The sequence below is a fragment of the Leptosomus discolor genome, chromosome 13, assembly GCF_034619465.1.
Source record: "Leptosomus discolor isolate bLepDis1 chromosome 13, bLepDis1.hap2, whole genome shotgun sequence".
NCBI classification, from domain to species: Eukaryota; Metazoa; Chordata; class Aves; order Leptosomiformes; family Leptosomidae; genus Leptosomus; species Leptosomus discolor.
The window spans coordinates 10049873-10074495 of record NC_141403.1 but is presented as its reverse complement, the minus strand read 5'-3'; the positions used below and the strand labels follow the sequence as shown (position 1 = coordinate 10074495).

Below are 24623 nucleotides of genomic sequence, written 5' to 3'. Positions count from 1 at the left end.
CAAACCAACAAACGAGAGGGAATTCCTCCTTAAGAACAACCAACTCAGATACACCTTCCTTTGCTGCAGGTTCAGCTAGCTGCGAGCAGAACACCACCACAGCCACCAGAGTTGTTTAGGTTTGGATAACTCAGACACTCCCTACCATCTCTTTTCTCCCCCTCTTCCCAAAGCATCTGATCTGTTTTTGCGTAAGTGGTTGCTGAATTTTGGCTGACAAACGCAAATGGCTCGATGTTGATCCTTTGTAGTGCCTGTAACCCCATCAGAAACCCGAAAGCTGATCAGCAGTTCAAGTGCCAACCTGATGATCCAGAAAACAAACAGCAAAACCTGTTCATCACCCTCTTCACCCCAAGTTCACCCAAGGCATATTTTTGAATACAAAGTCTGCTGGTGGAAACATTTTTTCCAACTGGCTAGCAAGGTGCTTAGTTCACTCACCATGGGTGAAAAAAAACCCCAAACATCCAGACATCAAAAACCTTAAAATTCTGAATGCCAAAGTTTTCCATTGAAAACTTTAGACTATCTTAAGAGTTTTTAACATACTATTTTTATCATACCCTGAGAATTCTCCACCTCTTTTCACTGCAATGTATTAATTAATTAACAGATTTCTCCTCTAGTTGGAGAATGGGCTTTCCCTTAATGATCAACTGAAACTCATTCACGTATGAGACACATCCATAACCTAACGGACAGCTGTAATTCAGTTAGAACGATCAACATACAAACAACATCGCTCGGGAACGCCAACAGAGTAAGGTTGAGCCCTCTAAGCCTTCAATTCTTCTTCACACCTTTTTCATACAAAAAACGCCACGGCCTGTTAGCAGTGCCACAGATGACTTTATGACAAATTCTGACAAAAACGGTGAATGGAAATAAATTTGCCAATAGAACACACAGCTCAAACTCAGAAAACCATAGCACTGAATCTGGCATGGGTGAAGGGGGATTTAAAATGGCTCATTCAGCTATGACTCTGGAAGCGGAAAACGCAGGGCTGAATTAGTGGTTGCTTTAATGAGATGTCACTCATTCTTTCACATTAATGATGCCTCTTTTACTCAGCAGCTCTTTTCCCTGCTACGGACAGGTCATACATTCACAGTTCTTTTAGAAATTAGGAGAATAGAGACTGAACCCCCTTGTGTGATTGTTTCATTGCTGCTTCTGCTTATCACCTTGGACATGTTTCTTCCTGTCAAACAGCAGAGTCACTGCTACTGAATGAATCAGGGCAGCAAAACAGCTGTGATGGCACTATCGCAAAGGTATTTATGGAACCAAATCGCACCGCATAAACATGCATTTATTTTCTGAGCAGGGCTCATCGATCGGTGGCATTCTTCTAACACAACGAGTTACGATACGCAGCGTAATTTAAACATAGGTTAGCTGTAGCCTCAACAAGCAGCCAGTTAGGGCAGTTTGGAGTGGGGGTAAATGTCACTTGTGCCACGAGGGAGGATTTTTTATTTTCTGTTTTAAATACGCCTGATCCAAGTGGAAAGACTCCAACTGACTGCTGTGGGCTGTCTCATACCCCTTGCCTTTATTATGCAACTTCTGGTTTTATTCCTCCTGTTTTTTTTGGCTTTTTTTCTTTGCCTTTGCCTTACAAACTTGCTCCTTTCTCATGGTTACATTCTTTTTCTGCCCTGTTTCTTTCCCTCCTACAAACAAGCACAACGATATTTATCTCCTTGTGGAGCACTGCACACCCTCACAATACACCAAACATGGAGCTCTGCAACAACAGAGCAGATTAAAAAACGATAAGCCATTCTGGTGACATTCACTCGCCCACGCTGTTCGCTTTTCTCCCCATCATCTTTCCCAAAACAACATTTTAAATATTTGCTTCAATTGTCATTACATTTCAGATCAGAAGGGATGGTCTTATCATTTGCTGCAACAGTCCCCCTGGCAAATTTAAATCCCATCAAGCATTACTGTCTCTAGAACAAGTCACACCAAGCTGCCCCGAGCTCCTTCAGTGGCACAACAGGGATCACAGAGCCTGTACCTGAATTGTCTTCAGGTGGTGCCAGTATGAAACTAGGCCTGCTGCTTTCCGCTGAGTTTATCCGAAAGGCTGCTTAGTCCAAAACCATGCATGATGGCCAGATTTTAAGTACATGATCAGAGGCATTAGGCAGGAATATAAGAAGAAGATTCTCTGATCACTAGAAGACAACAGCCCCTCTTACCTAACATTCTTCTTCAGGTTGGGGTTATCTGTGGACTAGGAGGAAGAAGTCCTCCTGCTGCTGTAGGAGATCAACAGAAACCTCCGAGTAACAAGGCCATGCAGGAGGCTGGTCATCAGCACAAAGATACGATACTGCTGCGAGCATTCGCACCTCTGCGTGTGTAATTCCATCCTGCAAGGGAGTTGTCTTGGACGGAAGAGCGTCCGGTCAGGTACTGAACACACCAGACATGAAACACTGGCAGCTGTGTGCCAAGGAAAACACAAGCAAGCAATTCTGCAGTCCATTTACAGCCAAAAATTTTGCTCACAGTAAATCATTAGCAATATCCTTCTCAATGCCACTGCTCACCCAGTTGCTTCAACGTTCTTAGCATCTCTTCTTACTAAACTGCCACTTCCCACAGTACAGCCTCAGGAAACTGCACCCCACAAACCACAAAAACCTGTTGTCTTACTTGACAGTAATCACTATTTGCAAGAATAAGGTGACACAAGCAGTTATTTTGTACTAATTATTATCTTTTCAGTAATTCCAGTTACGGATTACCAATTTTTTCTTGCTTTCCTTAGAACAATTTCTTCCTTACATTGCGCTTTCCTGTTTGCCAAAATGTTAGTAATTCATCCTGCTAGCTTCTCTGTGATAACCTGAGAATTGGCCATGCTCCTCCCTAGCAGCTTGTGAACTTGTTTCAGCCCCACTAGACAAAAGGAGAGCATCTCAAAGATATTAAGGACTTACACATCGTAGGAAAACAAGGTTTTGGTAGAGCGCTGGAACCAAGGGAGTTCGGACACTAACCTGCACCAGATACCAACTAACCACGCGAGGGACACCAATAAGTAGGTTGGCTTCGCTGGGTTTGACGTCCACAACGCTAGTGCATTTACTGGCCAAAGCACCCACACTGCCATCCTCTTACCTGCCTGAGCACTTAAGTTCAACTCTTGCTCAAAACTACCCATTAATGCTCCTCAGTGATGACTCTCGCTGGTTAGCATCGTTGTGTTACTGGGTTCCACACAGCCCCAGCCTCGGTGTTGGGAAAAGTCTTCACTCTCCGCACATCCATCTGCAAAGGCTCTAACGTCCAAAATTGCTTATTTTGACCTGAAACGCCGCATTTACGGTCAGGACTCAAAGGTGGGTTTGGCTTTTTTGTTTCAGTTTTACTGTTACATCAGACTGCTATTCACGTCTCAATCCCAAACACGGAGTGACAAGGAGCACCCTGAATTCCTGTGAAAGCAGGCTTATTTTGCCACAGGCTATTGTAAGTTTTTTTAAAGCCTCAAAAAAGCTTGTTTGAGAATCCACCCGTCGCTGTAACGCACTGGATACACGCACAGGGGCATCCCGGCGCCCTGTCAGCCCTCGCTTCCCTCACCGAGCGACAAGCCCGCGGGGCCGCACAGGGGCCCCTTCCCGGCGAGCCGGGCCCAGGGCGAGGCCGCTCCCCGCCGCGGCGGCTTCTGCCGAAAGGCCCGAACCCGCCGCCACGACGCGGCCCCTGACTGCCGGGATCGGGATCGGGATCGGGATCGGGACCGGGATCGGGATCGGGATCGGGACCGGGACCAGGACCGGCCCCGCCCCCTGGCGGCGCGCGCGACCGAACCCTCGCGAGAGATTACCGCTCGCTCCCGCGTTGCCACGTTCAAAGGCGCCGGCGGCGGGGAGCGCGGTGGGCACGCGCACGCGGCACACCCCCGCCCCTGCGTCCATTCCGCCCCGCCCCGCCCCGCCCCGCCCCGTCCCGCCCCCTCCACCAATCGAAGCCGGGAGGCGCCCCGCCTCGTTCCCGCAGACGCTCCGCGATTGGCTGGCAGGGGGCGTTGCGCTGGGCGCCGCGCCGCGCTGGCCGGAGGGCGCTGCCGCACGCGGGGCTCAGGCGGCGGCCGCCGTTCCCGACTCGCTCTCGCCGCGGCCCCGCCGGCTCCGCCCCGCCCCCCCTCCCCCCCTCCCCCCCCCCGCCTGCCGCCTGACAGGAGGTGCCATGGCCTCACGCAAGAGCTCCCGAGCTGCCGGCGGCAGCCCCGGCCCCGGCTCTAAGCGAGGTGAGCAGCGCCGCGGCGGGAGCGAGGCCGTAGCTCGGAGGGGAAGGGGCGGCCCGGCGGGGGGTACTGCTGCGGGGCGGTGGCCGAAGCCCCGGGGCCGATGCCGCCCCTCACCGCGGCGACGGGGAGCCCCGGGCAAGGCGAGGGCTCCCGGCGGGCTGAGGGCTCCCGGCGGACTGAGGGCTCCCGGCGGGCTGAGGGCTCCCGGCGGGCTGAGGCGCGGCCCCCTCCGCGGGTGGCGGGGGTCTGTCCATCGCCGTTCCCGCGGAGGAGAGGCTGGCGTGGCCGGGCCCGGGCGGTGGGGCCGCCCCCGGAGAGCTCCCCGAAAGGGCTGGGGTGAGCGGCGGGGGGGTCGCGACACGTGTGGGTGTGGCGGGAAGGTGCGCTCGGACCTTGTCCCGCCGCGGCCGGGTGCCCGACCGGTGATGCTGCGGGGTCGGTGAGACTTGGGGCGCGGCTGGCTCCCCAGGCCGACCGGCGGGACAGCGTCGGCCTGAGGCCGTTCGGTCTGCCGTGGACGAGGCGGCCAGGCTGGAGGGTCCCGTAGGTATGGAGGCGAAGAGGAAAGGAAAAAGGCGAGCGGAAGGTGTTTCCGAGATGGCGATCCCTGCCCCCGGTGGAGAGCACCTTGGCAGATTGGAGTATCCAGCCACTGCCACCGTGGAGGGTCGAGGTGGGAAAGCTTTATGTGCAGCGGTGTATTTGAGCTTAGCAGGACATGCTTGGAGGAGGAAAAAAAGCGTATCTGCTTCTGGGGTCACCGTGCAGCCCTGCGCACTGTGCTGGAGAAAGGCCGTGCTCTTGTCAGGGGGAGCGTTGGCTCACTGTAACCGCTCTGGTTTGGGGCTTGGCGTGAGGGAGCTCCAGTGCTGAGACGTGATGACGATGCTGAAATAGTGTGGGTTGAATGTAGCAGAAATATGGAGACCAGCGTTAACTAATAGATGAACCCTACGGGATTAGTTTACTTGTCACATGATGAGTTGAGAGAAAGATTTCAAACGGACTCGAGCATAAAAGAGTTTAGAGATGGTATTACAATGTTCCTAGAAGTATTTTTGGAGGGTTTTAATTTATTTTTTTTTTTTAAATCCTTGTTTATTAATTGCTGGCTTATGCTGTAGAGTCTGTATTGCACTTTTTGCTTGGATTGGGGGTGCTCTGATCATCATCTCACATTAAGCACGCTGAATACAGATTTTTCAATGATAATGCATTAAAACTTGCATCCCCAGTATGATTTTGAATGCTAAACATGGTTCTGTTAATACTTTAAACACCACTTTAAAGGTTCCTCAACATTTGAAAAATAAATTTATCAGGAAACTAAATCTCTGACTAAGTAAAAAAGTGTTCTGTAGATTTTTATTTTCAATCTAAGTAAAATTTTATCTCTTTGTATTAAAAGATACCTGGTTTGGGTAATTGCACCCAGGACACTTTTATTTCCTGTTATCTGTGAGGGGATGAAACAGTGAGTAATGTTAGGCACTCGCCTCAGATGTAACCTCTTAAATTTGGACAGCTCTTTTCTTAGTTACAGCAGCCCCTAGTTAAGAGTCCCTTGGACAACCATAGAATGAGGCTGATGCTGTTTTCACAGCTGCAGGAGGAGGTAATGGATGATTACTCCTCTGCGCATAGAGGAGCAGCGTCTTCGTGGCAGCCAGAAAGCCTTCCTCAGTTGAGGGATGTGCAGATCTGACGAGGAGATCATTTTGAAGTGGCTGGTAACAGGCTGTGCCGAATGGAAACCTCGAGTTTGAGGCAGTTCTCGATGATGTTGTAGTATTCACTTTCACAGCGGTTCATGGGAGAGGATGTGGCTTCTTGCCAAGGCATTGCTCATGGCTCTGAAACCGCTGAAGCTGACAGCACACCTAAAAATCTGTGCGCTGGAGACAGTGCCTGCGTCTGGATGTAGAAATCTGCTTTTAGGTTTTCACATCAGAAGACACTGACAGTAATCTTAAGAATAGATTGCCTGAAATAGTTCTAACTGTAGGTTATACAGGTGTTTTCAGATTCAATGGAGTGTCAGAAGTGGAACTAAATATTTTTTAGAAACAGAACTCTGCTGCTTGCTTTCAAAAGTCATATACTAGAAGCTGTCAAATCAGTCCTAATTAACAAAACCCCTTTGTACTTAAGCCTTGTACTGTTTGCTGGTGGATGCCTCTTTGAAGGTGACATTTACAGAGTTGTGTGAATATGCCAATGGTTTTATTTGGAGTACAGAAGTGAAAATCAGGTCAAGATTTGACAGTTTGGGGACACTTAGAGAGGGAAACATGTGTTTGTTATTAGCTTTACTGGAAAGTTTGGCTTCTTGTCACTAGCCTACAGAATCCATTGTAAAAACTGTGGCCTCGCTAAAGGAAGATCATTTTAAACAGCTGGATGAAGTAATAGATGCTTGCTGGAGTATTACTTAAAGCTTCCTTAGATGAGGGACAGTTTTGGTATAGGAACAAGTGCGTGTTACCTGGTAATGAATTAACTGCCTCAAATTTCATGAGACAGGAAGTTTGGAAATGTCTTGGGTGTTGTGGAGGAGCCTTCCAGTACGAGTGAGGACAGCAGCCCAGCTGCTTTTGAAATACAGATGGCTGAAAAAATGCAGATTACTCTGTAAGCTGTGCTTATGGAAGTAAGAGTGCTGGTGATAAGGCGTCTGTTGTTGTGTTGCTGTGTGTCTTTGCCTTGTAGTATGTAAGCAAGGACTTACTTAAACGTAGTAGTTCTCACTGATGATATGTCTGGTTTTGCAATAATTGCTGTCTGTTTTCTTTGTATTTCTAATGACAAGTGGGACAGTAGTTCTCCAGTAAGCTAGGCACTGTACAACACGAGGCACCGTCTGTATCTACAGACAATGGTATTTTATATTAAAAAAATAGTAAATAAATCCTACCTCTGCTAGTTCTGAGGCTGTATTGTCATCACACAGACTGAAGTCAAAGAACTCTGCTGTTCCTTTGATAAATTGTCTTTGATCTTTAATAATCACAGAATCATTTTGGTTGGAAAAGACCTTTAAGATCATCAGGTCCAATCATTATCCTAACACCACCAAGCCCGCCACTAAACCGTGTCCCTAAGCACCACATCTGTACGTCTTCTGAACACAGATAATTGAGATTATTTTGTGACATCCCCTTTTTTTCTCTGCAACATCCCAGGAGATGTTTGATGTGACTTTTTCCTGGTTTAACCCTGTAGTTTTCTTATATATCCAAATGCAAACGTATTGCCAAGATTTTAACTCCTTTTACTCACCTTCTTGGACCTTCTAAGGTCCCTTAATCTAATCCTTTCATGAATCCCTGCGTTTTCAGCTTTCTTTAAATTTGTTTCTTTTTGTAGGCATTCAGGTTGACCCGAGGTCCTTCTCCAAATGCGATTTTGTGCTAATACTACTTCTTGTGTCGTTAACAGCGTCACTTCCAGAAAGATCGTTGTGCCTGTTAATTTGCGTGAACGTTGGCATTTTGTCTCCTCTCTGTCGTACAGACTACTTTGCCGGGTGCTTTCTCTGGGTGAGGCTCTCTGTTAGCTTTTTAATTTACCTGAAGAGCAGAGAAAGTCTGTCAGCTAAACAGGTCACTTTTTTCCTGCTGAAGCTCTTCCGTTGGTTCTTGGGAGCGCTGAACTTCACATCACAGCTTCCCGTGCTTCAAGTGGGATTGCCCGTGCCTCCTCCGGCCTCTCTCAGCTACCCAGCCGTGCTGTGGTATAATGTCTCCTTCTTACGCTGTGGATTCCAAATAAATATGAGGCTTCCATCTGTCTAAAAATTCTATGTCTTTCTGATCTGTACTACTGAGCAGTGTTGCTTGCTTCTGCTGTTGCCTGTACAGTACTGTAGTGGGTCATCTGATTTTTTGTGTTACATTCTGTCCATTATTTCCTTCTTCATTTTCATTGTGATCCATAGGAAGAAGGATGTTAAGGTGTTGGAGGTCATGAGATGTGAATTTGGGGTGGTCTGTGGGGTTTAACAACTGTCTTGACTGGTTTGTCCAAGTCTAACTCCTAGTGTTTGCCCAGCTAATACAGATGCTCATGAATTCAGGCAGTGTGCTGCTCGGTGCTTTGATTTGGCGGTTCAAACTCAACGTTAGAATGTTCTCTTGGTATTCAGGAGGACGCAGTGGAATGGTGCTGCTTTATTAGAGTTGCTCTACGACTGCTGCAGACAAATGAGAAATTCTTTTTGTCTCCCTGGTGGAATTGTTCTATACTGTTTTAGAAATGTTGCAGCGATTTCCTCACCGTGCTTACCCTATTGCCTAATTTAGTTGCTTACAACTAGTCAAAGATCTTTAATTTTTGCCTTTAGTACCAGATATTACTATTTTTTAAACAGTTTGGCACAAACTGGTAAAAATCATGTCTCTGTATTTGGAACAAGATGGGTTTAACTGTGAAAGTTGATTATGACTCCCGGGTATCTGAATTTTAATGGCATTTGCATACCTGGTGTCTAATAACTAACTATGGCTTTCAGCGGATGAATTGCTTGTGTCAGTGACAGTAGCTAAGTAACTCTGTGTGTGTGTGTGTCCGTATGTTTCTTCCCTGAATCTTCAGGAAACCCTAAACTACGTGCTAATACAAATAGCAAAACCATGGAAATGCGGACAGCCACTTCTTGGCGATTCATCTGTCTGCCTTGTGTCTTGTCCAGGGTGGTCCTTCTGGAAAACATTTTAACATATTGTAAATAATCTGCCAAATTAAGTATTGGTAATGACAGTAATGATCCAAACATCTGTAGTTCTGTGATTTACATGGTATGTTGCAGCAGTGCCATTACTGAAATGACTGGTTTTGCTGGGGGTTTTCCCCCCCTGCCTCTTCCCCCCCCCCCCCCTTTGTTTCCCCTTTACTTTTCTAAATGTCCTGTACAAAACCTGAGGCAGTAACTCTTCAAACCAGTCAGTTTTCTTATCTCTGATTAAAGGAAAGTGATGTAAATAATGCTCTTAAAATTGTTAGCACAGGTATTCGTCTGCATACCTGGGCAGATTTGCGTTGGAGTAGTGAGTCCTTGATACACCTCTTCATTCATTTGTCTAGGGCTGGAGTTGAACGAGCTCTAAAGGCTAGAAAGGCAGCCCTTAGGTTTGTCATCTTTTAGGTTTGTCTGGATGAAACTTTCTATATGCCATTAGCTACTGAAAGGTGAGTTAACCAGCTGCCAAGGTCACTCTGCTGTGAAAAATGACCTATTTGAACACAGTGTGTGCTTTTGTGACTTGTTTTTCCGTATTGCCTGGTATGTGGATTTCTTCCCTTTATTTCGGGTTTTAAGTTGATACCTAAGTGTAACAGGGTTGACATAAAAACAGAAAGAGCCTGATGCTTTCCCTCTACCGGTCCTTTTCCTCCTTAAGAACTCCGGAGCACTGGGAGATTCCTCTCCTTGCTCCTGGAGGTGCTGCCACTTGACAAAAACATCAGGGAAGGCTCTCCCACCCCTTTTGAGCCAGTGTGGGCTGAAACCTGGGGCCTGCTCTGTGTTGTCTGATGTGTCATGCCTGCATGCGGGAAGTCACTGTGGGCTAAAAGGTTTTGTTCATGGCGCTTCCAACAGGGAAGGGCCTTGCACTTGACGTCTGCACGAACGTTGGTTCATATATTTTCTGAGCATTTCATTAAGAGTTTAAGTGGTATATAAGAGAGAGAGCCTTTTCAGTAGACTTTTGAGGATAGAGCTTGTTTAAAATGGTGAGTGGAGAACCTAAGGTATCACTGATAGTCTCAGGGAGACAGAAATTGCAGTCTGTTTTCTCAGATTTTGGCAATTACTCTGAGAATGTGCATGAAAATTCCCTGCCAGAGGTGGCAGCTAGTCTAGGTTTGTGCTCCAGGGATGTATGTCGTATTGGGGGATTAAGGAGTTAAAATTTTCTTACAGTTCAATGCTGTAGGTCTGCAGTCAGGTTGGTCTGGTCTGAGGTTGCTCCGCAGTCTTCCTCTTTTTGATTCCCCTTCCCTGTAGCTGGATCAGTCCCTGCACGGGCGCTGGGTGAGCCACCCAGGGAACTGGAAGCCGAAAGCTTTTCCCCAGACTGGCTCAGTGCACGGCTTTATGGCAAGTCCTTTGGGGAGGAGGGAAGAGGTGCTGAGAGTGGCTGGGCATCAGGGGAGGTTGAACCTGGGGTTTTGTGTTCGGTCGTGTCATCATGGAGCCACAGTGTGAACGCAGAAGGTGACGGCTTGGTTGGGCCTGCTAAGGTAACGGCTGGGTGTTCAAAGGCTTCAGTAAAGACAACAAGATTTGCTAGCAGTAGAAGGCATGTAAAGATTATTTCAGGTTACGGAGTGCATAAAGAGGTGAGATTTCAAGATTGCTGTTTCTTTAAACTGAAGCCCCCTTCACTGATCACCTGTAGGAAAAGAAAAACAGTTCCTTTTCAGCTGGACCTTTCTGAATCACTTAGAAACATGTAATAAGTGTTCCTGTTCTAATTCTTGTGTTGATTCTTCATTGTAGAGAACTTGAGCAGTGACGTTCTGATTTACCCCGAGCGGTTCTTCCCTGATGAAGATCACAAACTGGTAACCTGTGTGAGAGCCTGCAGCAGCCTTTTTCCTAACTGCATCCTGCGGGCTGGCTCTTTGCATGGACGAGTTTGAGCTGTGCTTTGAAGTGGAAATCGTAACTCGGTTATGTGGCTTTAAACACCCGGGAAATGAAGTATGCAGAGAAGCATCTGCTGAGTTTCAGTATGTGTGGTGCAGCTTTGTTGAAACTTTTAATATGAAACAAATCTTAGTCGTCTTCATACGGAGTTGCACCATTACTATGCATGTACTTGCCCAGTGTGACAATGCTACCGAGTTGTTTGTGTGAAGACTTTCTCTATAAAATATTTAATAGCTTGGAGTTTTGTAACTTTTTTCTTGAGTAGCAGTTTTTCTTGTTTTGCAATTTTATTTCCGGAGGTTCTGTTTGAATGGCAATTGACAATTAATTACTAATGTAACGTAGCTCACTTTCTCACTTTTTACACTAGTGTTTTTTTGGTTTGGGTTTTTTTTTAGTATTATTAAAGAAAGAATATTTGCAACTGAGATCTCCTAACAACATGTTTTAACAACTATCAGACTGTAGGTATGAGACACCTAAAAACTTCTCTGAACTCTGTAGGAGTTGCAGATGCATAGCACCTCTGTGAACTAACATCTGATTAAATTGACTTAGTGTCAGACTTGAAACTTTGATAAGTTTTAGGCATTAAATAAAGGATTTTAAAATGTTCTTTTTTCTGTGAGCAGAAACCCGTGAATAGCAAAGTTGTAGGTACTTGCATGGCAACTAGAGTTTTACTTGCTTCTATTTGAAACTCCCTCAAACCATGAGAAAAGTTGAAACAACTGAAACAACATCATCTGTTTTCTTTCTTTTGTGGCTTAATTAGGACTTGCTACTAAAACAAATTGATGTGACCCACATTACAGGATAGGAAAATGGAACAAGGAAAAAATACCCTAAAATTAGTGCCGGTGTGCTAGACACAGAGATGAGGATTTTCAACCTTATGTAACAGAAACTTTTTTAAAGGTCACCACCAGCAGAATTTGCATGTTCTGGGCTTAAGTATTTCTTGTATTTCCTCTCCATGCTTACCTTTCATGAACTCTGCTCTGGCCTGAATACAACGCAACATTTAATTAACCTAGTAATTATGTAGGATGGTTGGTTCAATTGGCTACATTGAATCCTTCAAATACGAGATAGGTAGATTGTGTAATTTTAGGTTTTCTTGTTTCCAAATGATCTGTGGGAGAGAGCTGGTTAATCAAAAAAGCAGCCATTAAAATCTTTAAGCCATCTGCACTGTTAAAATCTGTATTAATTTTGTCTCCTCATCAGTGTTAGAGCTGATACAGACATGTTGATCCTGTAGCAGGAGACAAACTAAAATTTCTTTATAAGCTTGTAGTCTTAACCTTGAACTTCTTGGCTTGATGACTTGACAAGCCCTGCATTCAGTTTTGAACAGTAATTGTGGTTTGTGTTTGTATACACATGAAAACAAAACTTGAGAAAATTGACTAAAGTGTTTGGGAAAAATACCAGGGTGTAGGAAGGTGAACTTCTCTGTACAAATCTGTTTAGATGAGGTAAACAGATAATGCAAAATATTTTTGTTCTGCCTTTACAGGACTTTAGTTTTTTTCCTGAACTGCCAACTCGCTAAGCCTGTTACTCTACCACCTGTGAGTTTGTGGAGAAAAGGTTTAAAAAACCCCCCAAAACCCCAAATCCAAACTGTTCAGACGGTGTGTGATGGATACATCAAGTTTCTTTTTGTCCTTAGTTTGTGACTGTTTTTCTTTTAGAGATAAAACCTTCCGTTTCTTAAAAAAAAAAAAAGTCATTCTTGTGAAGTTTCTTTTATGAGATTTCTTCTGAATAAATGTTCTGATTTTTATTGTGTATGTATGTCTTAGAAGAATCACTTAAATGGAAAGCGATCAGGATTTGTTCACTGCTTATAGCCAGAATAATAGTTTTTTTAAAAAAAACCCACCCTGGGAATGCTGTTTGACATCTGTCAGCCAGATGATACTCTTATTCTTGTTTTGTGTTGGGGTTTTTTTTCAAGAATAATTCTAGCTTGGTAACAAGTCATCTTAGCGTGCAACTGAAAAACTCATCTAAATACTATGGTGCTTCCTGTGAACCAGGGAGGTGTCTATAGGCCTAAAAGTACTCGGACTGTAACGGCTTATATCAGAAATGGCCTGACTTTTAAGTGTTTGACATCTGTCTGTATAAGCTGGGTGTAAAAAAGGAAAAACCCTACAGGGATCTGTTTTACTTGAAGCCTGTTTTCAGATAATAGGGTTGCAGATCTAGTCTGTGTGGAACTGGCCTGGAAAGAGGTTCTGTACGGTGCTTTGGTGATTGGAGCTCTCGCCCAGGACAGAGGAGAAAAAGGTTTAATGCCATTTTTTTCTTGAAGAAGTAGTTCGGTGCCGTTCAGTGTTGCAGCTGCTGTTTGTGGGGTGTACTTGAGCAGGAGTGAGAGTGTACGTGGTAAACTCTTGTTGTTGAAGCAGCTCCAGTGCGATGCGAACCAGAGGCTCAGCCTGCTGCGCGCAAGCGTGGCAACAGGCCGGGTCTGTCTGGGAACGGGCCGTAGTCGTGCTGCAGAGCTCCTCGGGACAGGCTGCTGCCGCGGCCAGCTCAGGTCTGGCGGTGCGCGGGGGAACAGCTTCGTGGTGAGGGGCTGAAATGGCTTTGTGGGTGCACTGGGAAAGGTGGTTCAGACCTCTGAAGGCATTCACTGTTCCCCAGGGGAGAGAACTGAGTCTCTGGTCGTTCACCTCCTGACTGAGTGCTGAATTTGAGGACATGGTTCAATGGAGTCGCTTCATCTGTTGAAGGGAGGAGCTTCCTTTCCCCAGGGAAGTTCAGCGGGGCGCTTATGGTTCTGGAGGGCTTTTTGCATATTTTGTGGTGCATCTCCCTCCCCCCCCCCCCCAGTTGGCCACTGTCAGCATCTCCACCATCAGTCTGCTTAGCTGTTGAATCCTGAATTTACGACCTTGCTCTTTTTTAAAGTATTTATGTTCTTCTTTGATTGTTTGTAGGGATTGAAAATTAAGGCACTTAAAGGTTTATGTGACAATTGTTTATATGTGAGAGAAGGAAAAGTTCCTCAAACACTAAAGTGGCAGCAGGAAAGACGAAATTGCCTTTCATTCGGCTAATTTATTATTTCAACTTCAAGTTCTTTTCTTTGTGTTTTCTTTGAACTTAGAGCTCTTTCTGTTCCATCCATTTCCCTGTTCCTAACTCCTAGGTTGCTGATTTACTTTATTATAGTCCTTTGATAATGTGCACAGGTATCTTTCTAACCGTGTAGGCTAGATTATATAAAGTGCAGAGCAGAGGTCTAGTTTTTAATAATAATAATAGCCACTTTTTTTTCCCTAATTTCCATTCAGGCTGCAGTGCTGAAGAAAATTTAAGATCCCCAAAGGACGACTCAATTTTATATCACAAAGAATTTATATTGAATTTATTAAGAGTAAACCTTTACCGTAAACTTTAGATCTTATCTCTAAAGACCCTGCTGTCATAACTATTTGTAAAAAAAAAAATTTCTGAGTATGGATATTTGTGAAAAATTAAGGTAGGAATAGTTTGCAAGTGATATAAGTGTTTTGGTAAAAATCTCTGTTCTATCTGTAAAGTAAACAGAGAAAACAGTAACCTTGTCTCCCTTACAAAATGAAATAGAGTTTGTAAAAGCACAGATTTGTCCAAGGTGTATTATTGCAGCTTTGGTACACTGAATGAAAATCTGTTTTGCCTCAGGATAGCACTTCCAGTCATTATCATCTGTGAACTCCTTAGCGTGGAACAGTTCAACACATGCTTATTGAGTCTAGGTTTTAAAATACATATCACAAAAAGTGTGTGTGTGTATATATATACACACACACATATGTGACCTGTCTCACAGTAGTGAGGGAGGGGGGAAGTTGTATTTTAATAGGCAGAAAATAATATCAACAGACAATGTTGTGAACTTCACTTTAATAGACATTTTACTCAAAATACTTGTTACTGACTCCACCCAGAAAACCTTTGTGTAAAAACTGTTTAAAATAATGAGCTGAAGTTTTGTGTCTGAGAATAACGATAAAACAACTGTTGCAGACCAGTCGTATTGGAAAAGATCATTTGGCTGAAACACAGGCGGCAGCAGGCTGTGCTCGCACGAGGGAGGTTGGTTGCTGCCTTTGCACTGCTACTAGTTCTGCTCTGTTAGTGGTAGGACAGTTCTGTTGTCACTTAGTTTAGATTTTTACTTCTCTCCCATCCCTGGTTTTTATCATTCTGTATTTTACTTGTAAAATGAGCTTGTTCTAAAATCTCCCTATGACCTAGCTGATTGATAATTTTTACTTCTGAAATGTGATTCTTAGGTATTTCTCTGAGGTTAGTGTTCTGTTGTTTCTCCTCTTGCTGTGTTTTTTGGTACCTGTCTGCTGGTGTGTACCCTTCTCTTCATGTGATAATCCATAATTTCTTCCGTATGACTTCCCAACGCACCTTTGTGGGAAATAATTATACATGTTACAAAAACTTAGCTTGATGCTTTGAAGCCTGCCTTTATTTTTGTGTTTGTAGTTGACATTTTTTTCCCCTAAGCTTCTTTGCTTGCTCTTTGGTAGTGATCTGCAGGTGGAATTAATGCTGCTAGTCTTGAGTGTCAATCATGCTTTTCTGAAATTAACTAAAATAGCATGGAGTGCACAGTTGTAGCCAAACTAGGTTGAAAACAGTTTTAAAATTTGAAGCAGTTATACAAGTGAGGTGAAGAATAATAACTTTGAATGTTAGTGAAGCAATTTGGGTTGCTTCAAAAAAGAACCAACAAACAAAGCAGTAGTCACAGCATTTGAACACTGTAGAACAAGACCTCCAAGAAGTCTGCACTGTTTACTTAGCTATCCCGATCTCGAGTTGTTCACAAAACTAACCCAAATTATGTATTTTGAACTGTAGCCTTCAGCGGGATACATCTGTAAGCTGTGTTTTTCAAGGTGTGCGTTCATCTATGTTGTTCATGGGGCGTATAATCAGTTTTGTGGCCCTTTGGTCACTCACTGCTGATGAGTCCGAAGAGTTTCCCCATCTTAGCTGCAGCCTCCCCTTTCAGGAGATGTTTGTCATTGCAAGAACATGTCTCCCCAAGAAATCAGCTGTTTTTTAAAGAGCACAAGGTAAGGCTGTGGGTACTTGGTTAAAGGTCAACATATGTGTCTTGGTTCAGATTGGGACTATATGTTGGAAATTCCTTTCTTGACTCTCTCCACTTGTTTTGCTTTTATGCGTTGTGCTGTTGCCTGTGAATATACTTACTTAGGTTTGAGTGAAATGAAGCAGAAAGGCATGCTGCAGCTGTTCGTGGGCTTTCAGCCAGGTAAGACCTAGTTTGGAGCAATTCCCCCCCAAATACTTCTAATATGGACTTCAGGTTCTCAGCATCAGGTGAATGCTCTGCGAAGGCACTTGTAGTAAGATCTGGTATCTGCATATGCAGGTGCAGCTGCAGTGGAATTACCACAAATGGGCTGATCTAATGCCTGTCAAAGCACTGCAGGTTTTCTATGCAATAGGCATCGTTGCACGTAAAATTATTTCCCTTAAGGTGTTGATTTCTCCATGTATTTGGTGACTTTTACTCTCTGTTTAAATTTTCCTCCTATCTTGCTCTAAATTGTTTATGCATCAGGTGAGTTGCTGAAATGTGTGAGTGAGGAGGTCTTTCATAAAGCATCTGTTCTGTTTAATGTGTTCAAGTGGCTTTAAAGGTTGTTAAAAGATACACTAGTTACAGAATCAACTGCCTGTGGTTCCTTTACATCCATTTGAAAAGCCTTAAACTCAAGTGTTGTTTCTCACTTCTTTTCTCCCTTGAGCTACTGGGACTTGCATTTGGTAATTAGTTGGTGGATGTTAAAACCACAGGAGATATGTGTTGTTTTTCAAAGCAGCTGTAACATTCTACTGCTCACTCCCTCTACCTGTTGGCTCTGTCATTTAAAGGACTGTGGTGGGAAGAAGGCAGAGTGCTAGACCTTGGAGTTTTTATTAGCGTTGCTGTGAATGAGAAATAGGCATGTTTCTTTCTTACTCCCACCCAAAAGGAACTGGCTTTTGTGCGAAATGCAGTGGGAAAAGAGTAGTTTGCTAAAATTGAAGATGTAAGTAAGTTGAATAGTGTATTAGTGTTTTTTTCCCCTCCTTTTCTGGTCCTTACAAAGCAGCGAGTATGTTGACCGGTAATCATTTGTGTTAGCTTTAAATTGTACAGGTAGCGTGTATGTTGTCGGGATGTGAAGGAGCGGTGAGTGAGCTGGGCTGGTGTTAGTCCTCTCCGGAAAGGGAGGGCAACAAAGCCAAATCAACACCGCAGCTACTTTTGACAAATAGGCAATAGGCATTTTGCCTGGTTTAGCTTTATGGCACGTGGTGTATTGCTCTCGAGGGGAATGGGCTTTGTTTTGGGAAGACTATTGGTAACCCCCTTTGGGTCTGCTGGAAGCAAAGATGAGGTGTAGCAGGGGAACAGTTCTGATCCGAAGACCCTTTGGCAAGAGTTTCAAGTAACTCTTACAAGACTCAAAACCAAGTTGTAGACATTAGCTGTCTCTTTTATTCTTCGGGCAGCTAGTGAGTTTCAAGTGAGCAGTCGCTGCAGGATCCTCGGGAAGGCTGGCAGAGGGGTGCCAACATGGAGAAAGTTTCCTGGGCGAGGGCCAACTTGACAAATGCACCCGGGCAAGCTTTGTGTCCAGACTTGTGTTTCAGCTTACGCCGATGGATTTAATGTCCTTAGGGCTCCGGCTCCGAGGCGTACACTGCAGCAGAAATACCACTGCACGGCATGCTCGGTTTCATTCGCTGCCGTGTTTGATGTTGGAGGATTAAGGGGAGGGGAGGGGATCAACTACCCAGGATGCTCTGTTAGGAGGAGTAAGTGAATTTGATTGTCGTCAGAACTAGATTGCCATATGAGTTCTGAAAAGCGCTTGGCTCCTGAGGATAACTGCTCTAAAAATAGATGTGGAGGAGAGGTTTCTCTTGGGTCCAGTTTCGGGTTCCAGCTGAGCTGGCTTTAGGAAATTTGTTTGCTCCTGTTGCAAGACTACAGTGAGGATAAATCCGTCTCTTACTCTGCCTTCAGCATTGATTTTTGGAGATACTGACCCACTTGCTCTGTCTGCGGAAATCCAGCACTAATGTTATGGCTGACGACACAGGTATAATCCTAACCTTCTTGTGAACAAATGGGAAATGCATAGTCGCCAATGCCGGCATGTCTGGTTTTGTAATCAGCAAAATAGCTGGCTTACTGTGGTATGTTGGTGTTTTCTAGCCAGCTTGCTGTTCTGGTCTGCGATACAGGCAGCCTCTGTTCTCTTTGACTAAATGTTCTCTGGAGTTGGGGTATTTCATGAGTATTTGGCAGGTGGTTGATCGTAACAATTTTTGCTTGAGTAGAGCACATAAAAGACATTGTTTTGTCTTCAGATACCTGACTTAAAAGTTATTTTTGGAGTATGCAAAATTACTGGGTGTCTTTAATGCAAGCTAAAGTAAAAGGAAAAAAGGTTTTAGTACGTTTTTATCTAGGCGTGACTTAGTGCAGGGTGGGTGAGGTGGAGGATTTTTATAGATTTGCCGTTGAGGAATAGAGCACAATTTAAGACTTTCTGATGTCCGCATAAAGACATCTGGTGGTGTAAGCACAGGCTTACCAGATATGGCAAGTGACCTACTTCTGGCGTGGCTGGCAGTGTATGCAGGGAAAGGGCTTGAATTGAGAATTCACGGGAACGAGCTCCGAGCCAGCGCTGGTCCTTGCAGTGTTTTGTTCTGGCCCCATGTGTAGGGTTATCTGTGCAGACCACAGGTAACACAGGTCGTGTTCCATGACTTCCATTTGTGGTCAAGGGGTGCCTGATCAAGCTGCCATGGTTGAATTCTTAGCAGAATTTTTCAAGAGTTTTGAAAATAATTTTCCTATAAGATAGGAAGCCACAGCATAAAAATGACTCTTTCTAACTGTTGTGAGTGATGTTTTTATAGCAGAATCTGTTTTTGAGGGATTTGCATGAAACGGTCTTTTCGACTGGAAAAAATATGAACAGCTGTGCTTGATTACGTAAATGAGTGGTCTTTTCTGCCTTTCTCCTGTTCGTTTCTTCTCATAAGTAAAGCCTCTTTCTTCAGAGGCAACTAGCAGTAACCAGTAGAAAACAGTAAGGTAGATGCGTAAGTGTGAAGTACAGTAAGGGTCTCTTTCCTCTTTGCCTCTTCTAATACCTAGTTTGCTCTAGAACAAAGTTGTAACCTGGAATCATTGAAAATGTTTTTAGCCTTAAGGTTTTATTTTAAATATGTACAAAGCTTCTGTTGCTTGCATTGGAACACAGGAGTAGTGAAGTTCTGCTGTTATGTGGTATAATTCTTTTTTTCTGAATACTAGCATTTCCAGCTCAGGAGTACGTTAAATAATTTTCATATGCAGTTGGTCCTATTTCTGCATGTACTGGCACACGCTGCTTGAATTTGACGCTGTGTTCAAGCTACCAGTACATCTTTCCCACAAGAGAGATGTTATGATGAGTTGTTGATATGGACCTTGCACATACATAGTTAGGGTGCTGTGCAGGAGCAAGCGATACATGCCCGATGTGAGGCTGAGTTGGCTCGGTTTCTCTCCAGATACTGTCGGACAGCCTATACCAAGGCAACTTCATGTTTAATATATATGGAAAAGAAACCAAGTAGTTGGTGTTTGATCTTTGTATGGAGTAGTCTTAATAAAAGAATTTTTTTTTTTTTTTTCCAGTGAGATGCTGGCTGAGTAAAAGCTGACGTGAGTCAGGGTTTGGTTTTTTTATTTATTTAGTTTTATTGGTCTGAATTCGATATATAGCACAATGAATGTAATAAAAGGTGAGTTTATTACAGCTGTGAACTGCTGGCAAGCAGGGTCTGAAAGTACTTCCGTATAATATCTATTACAGAAATAAGTCAGTCAGTCACCAGTCTCTCATTACTCATCTTTCAGAGCTACTCCATTTTATTCTTAACAACAACCGGGTTGGTATTTAGCTGTTGAGGGTATTTTTTCTCTTTTTCTATAATCAGTGTTGAGAAATACATCAAACATTACTTGCAATTAGTGTGATAAAGTTAACTCCCTACCTTATTATATTATCAAAATATTTGTGACAAAGTTCCTTGAGTATTTTGAAATATGTAAGAAATAGTTCTGCTTCAGTAGTTAGGACTGACCGGGGCTGAGTGGGCAAAGGCTGGTGTTTAGAAGGGCTCGAGGTGGAACAGGCTGGGTGACATGAAGCAGCAGCCAAGTGCCAGCCTTGCAGTGGCAGCGTTGGGAGGCAGAAGAGCTGACCTTGAGCTTTGGAAGAAAGGCCATGGGCAGCTTTTTGGATGTGTGTTTATTTACTACGTGTCCCCCTTTCCCTAAAGTGATCCTAAAGCAATGAACCAAGCAATTTATGCCTTCTCTAGTGGTGATGCCCATTTGAAACCCCCGACCCATATGCTAGGTTGAGATCTTTCTCTTCCCACGGATTTGTTTATAACTCCTGTATTTTTTACATTCACTTAACTTTCCGTATGCGCGGTTATAAATGAAGCTGTGATTTGCCTTAAGTCTCTGTGTCATCCTTTCCTGCATGTTCCATGGGACTGGAGGTCTGAAGGTACTCAGCATGTAGTGAATCTCTGCTTGATTTGAAGCAACAGGAGAGATATTTTTAGTTGGTAGTGTCTGAACTTGGAGTCTTGCCCTTAACACGGTTTAGAATTTAGAGCCTTCTTAAACTATTTGAATTTTCATGTTGGTTCTGTGAGCTAATGCAACCAGCTTTGAAACTTGCTTCAGAAGAAAGGCTCTACTTCCCAGCCGTTGTGCTGGTGGCATTGCCCTCTGGTGGCACAAAGCAAAGCATCGCCGACATGTTAAGCTCGTATATATAAACATACACCAAAGGGGCGGCAGAGGGGATTTCCAACTAAGTTAAGACAAACTGCATGTGGGGTTTTGGTGTTCAGTTGGTTATAGCACTTTACTTACATAATCATCGAGCTCTCCACCATAATTCTCAGTGATATGAAAAGCAAGTAACAGTGGTCAAGTTTTTGAAACAAAAGAAAACAAAACAAAAAACTCAACCAGAAAAGCGTTATTCGAATGTCTTGTGTTCTGCATAGCCTTAAGAAACAGAATTTATAATTGCATCCTCAATCATAATTTTCTAACTCTTATGCAAACCTGTGTTTCCTACTTGTTTGCCTTATTTTAACAGAGACTAAGCATGGAGGAAGCAAGAATGGAAAGAAAGAAGGACTCTCTGGAAGCTCATTTTTCACCTGGTTTATGGTAATTGCTTTGCTGGGAGTTTGGACGTCAGTAGCAGTTGTCTGGTTTGAACTTGTAGATTATGAAGAAGTTCTAGGTAAGAATTTTAAATCTTAAGACACTTCTAGTAATTATTGTGATATGTGTTAGCTGGAGGCCATTTTAAATATCTAGATAGCTGGTTTGACTACTGCAGTGTTTGCAAATGACCTGCATGATAAGAACAGGCAATGTAGTTCAAAAAGTATGGTTAATGCTGAACTCTATTATGATGTTAAAATGGGATTCTCATAAGACTGGGAATGGTTATTAACCTACTGCATTTATTAAAGAAGTGAAGCAAATGCGCAGGATGGATCTGGATCTGTTTGTAATGTATACTGTAGTTCATTTGAAATGTCAGCTAGATATGTGTTGTTTCCAGTTAAGCTCTCAGAAACTTGCAGCAGGGGTTGAAAGTGGGCGGTTGATGTTACCACTCCTCTGCCAGACTGTTGCCTCTAGTCAGGACTACTGGTCAGTCATTCTCTCATGAATGGGCTGTTGAATGGCCTCAGTTTAAGCTTATAACGGTGATGATTGTATCTCAATATGACAATGTTAAGATAGTATTGTTAATGTGAAAGGATGAAAATGAATGTCTCCGATTTCAAGATGTATGTCCATAGGTAGAGCTATTGTCCCTGATGTTGTAGGACTCAACGTGCGCTTTTGCAACTGCTCGTTTTACAAACTTTACAGCTTTACAAATCAGTTGGTACGTGCTTTTTTGATCTGGACTGACTTTAAGAGAAGCTTCTGGTTTGAAACTTAATTGGGTCTAGTGATGTAAATAATGGTTTCTATATTTTTGCCATGCATGCAGCCAAAGCAAAGGATTTCCGTTATAACTTGTCAGAGGTCCTACAAGGTAGGATATTGGACAAATAAGCTTGCTTTACAGTCCCTTGGCTCAAAATTTTGGTTTACTTTTTTATGTTTTTAATTTTTTTTTAGAGAATTACTATTCTACAATGATGTGAAACTCAGTCATTTCTCATCTGTCTCATTCTTCATGGTTTTGAAGATGGTACAATTCCTCTTATTTCTAGAGAATTACATTTATTCCACCAGTCTGCTGTGTTTAACCATGAACCGATAAAGATCCTTTCTATTTGATTGCTTCTGTACAGTGGTGATGGCCTTATTTTTGTCTGTTCTAGACCCAAGTCTGAACTTTTTCTTCTGCAAAACTTTCCTAATTTTCTAAGTACCATATTAAGAACTATATTTCATTTATTTTAATGGCAATCAAGTTCTGCCTCGATTTAAAGAATGAAGTGTAATAATAAACGGGCAAATTATAAGGACTTAGAATTCTTCTGCAGTGTACAGAGTTTCAATCCTATTAAAAGTTATGTGTGAATTTTATCAAAGCTAATTAGATATCTCTACTCACTTGGTGATCCCAGGACACTTCTAATCCTGGATACCACGATTCTGTGCTAAAAATTCTCTTTGAATAGAAACTGGGTTCTCCTTTTGCATGTACTTAGGGCTGGTAGAGCTGCAATGTCAAAAATAAAAGTGACAAGTCTGATGTATTAGTCACCTGGAAGGATGGACAACTTTTTTGTCTGCAGTGGATGCTATACAGTTCTTGATAAAAATTATGAATGTGTCATGGTTTAGGCCCACACAGCTGGCAACTGAACACCACGAGCCACTCGCCCGCTCCTACCCCCACCCCAGCGGGATGGGGAGGAGAAAATATCCCAAAAGGCTCGAGGGTCGAGACAAGGACAGGGAGGGCTCAGTCAGCAGTTATGGTCGTGGGTAAAAACCAGACTCAACTTGGGGAAACATCAATTTGATTTAAACACCGCCACCAATTTACCAATCAAATCGGAGCAGGATAATAAGAAATACAACCAGATCTTAAAAACCCCTTCCCCCCACCCCTCCCTTCTTCCCGGGCTCAGCTCTGCTCACGATTTCTCCACCTCCTCCCCCAAAGCAGTGAAGGGGGACGGAATGGTGGCTGTGGTCTCTGCCGCTCCTTCCTCCTCGCGCTCTTCCCCTGCCCCAGCGTGGGGTCCCTCCCAGGGGAGACAGTCCTCCGCCAACTGCTCCAACGTGAGCCCTTCCCACAGGCTGCAGCTCCTCACGAACAGCTCCAGTGTGGGTCCCTTCTACAGGCTGCATCGCTTAATCTCTTTTAAATCTTTGAGCAACAAAATAAATGTGTGGAAAAAAGACTTGTGTTCAGTCTAAAGTCTATGAAATGCAGAAAGGAACTTAAAATATTTGTAATGTTTTCCAGGAAATTTAAAATATGGTTCAGAAAAGTACGGCTAAACCATAAAAAAAAATTATGGTAACAACCTAGCATTGGCAGTCAGCCGTTGCACACTGAAAACACTGTGCTGGAAACAAACTGCTGAATCCTCTCTTCTTCCTCTCTTTGGATTTCTAGGCAAGCTTGGAATATATGATGCTGATGGAGATGGAGATTTTGATGTGGAAGATGCTAAAGTATTGCTAGGCAAGTACAAACCCGAGTGGAATAATGTATATAATTCAGTTGTCATATTCACGTTTGGTTTTTGTTTGATGTCAAAACAATATTTCTGTTTTTTCCTAATTGGAGAGCTTAAATTGATTTAATTGTGGTGGGGTTTTTTCTTAATGCAAGTTGTAGGATTGTGTGTGGAACTTGTAGCAAGTTGTGTTCTTTTTCTCTTAATACCCCAACACCAGTGGAAAGCATTTGGTTCCTTGCAGGACAATTTTGAAGTTGGGTGGTTGATCATGCTGTATCGATTGTTGAAAGATGGTTGTGATTATTGATAAATTTATCAGGTGCAGGGCTTAGTATGCTTCAAGGGTTAAAACATTGTTTCTGTTGACATGTTAAGCCAGGTTCATTTAACATGACTTCCAGCAGGCCTTTGTACTTCTTAGATGACTCTGTTCGGCTTGTTTTGTACTGTCTTTCTTCTATTCTGAGTTCTCCACAAGTCTGTTTGTTTTCTTTGCCCTTCAGAAATCCTACATGACGTGGATTTTTCTCCTTTGATGTTGAAACACTGGTTTTAGGCTTCTGTTCCTTGTAGTTTGGGAGAATGTCTTTCTGCTCACTCTGTATCTTCAAAGAGAAATGTCAGTCGCTAGACGTGCTTCGTGATATTGCCCTTCTACCTACATCTCCTGGCAGCTGGGGCGCTGCTGTCTGCAGCCTCACAATCACGCATTGCAGAGACACTTCTCACATACCTGATGTCAGAAAGTTTACTTTGCTTTGATTTGTTCAAATGTAAACCTATCCTGAGTGCACAAACCTAGCGAGTTAAATGCACGAAACAGCAAAAAAACCCCAACGTAGTAAATAATACCTTGAGCAAAGGGCAAAGCAGACTGCCGCA

The 24623-nt window shown here is 43.6% G+C and overlaps 1 protein-coding gene across 3 annotated transcripts in view; it reads left to right on the top strand.

The window, feature by feature from the left end:
* The first annotated feature begins 4221 nt into the window (after positions 1 to 4221).
* Positions 4222 to 24623, top strand: part of ASPH (aspartate beta-hydroxylase) — a 98963-nt gene continuing 78561 nt past the window's right edge. Inside the window, exons 1-4 of one of the 3 annotated variants that reach the window (XM_086472622.1) lie at positions 4222 to 4282; positions 21167 to 21316; positions 22085 to 22129; positions 23675 to 23743. In XM_086472622.1, coding sequence (XP_086328748.1) covers positions 4222 to 4282; positions 21167 to 21316; positions 22085 to 22129; positions 23675 to 23743 — 325 coding nt within the window. Of the gene's footprint in view, positions 4283 to 18066; positions 18083 to 21166; positions 21317 to 22084; positions 22130 to 23674; positions 23744 to 24623 lie in introns of those variants that run through there. The other 2 variants (XM_086472623.1, XM_086472621.1) reach the window with 2 other exon arrangements.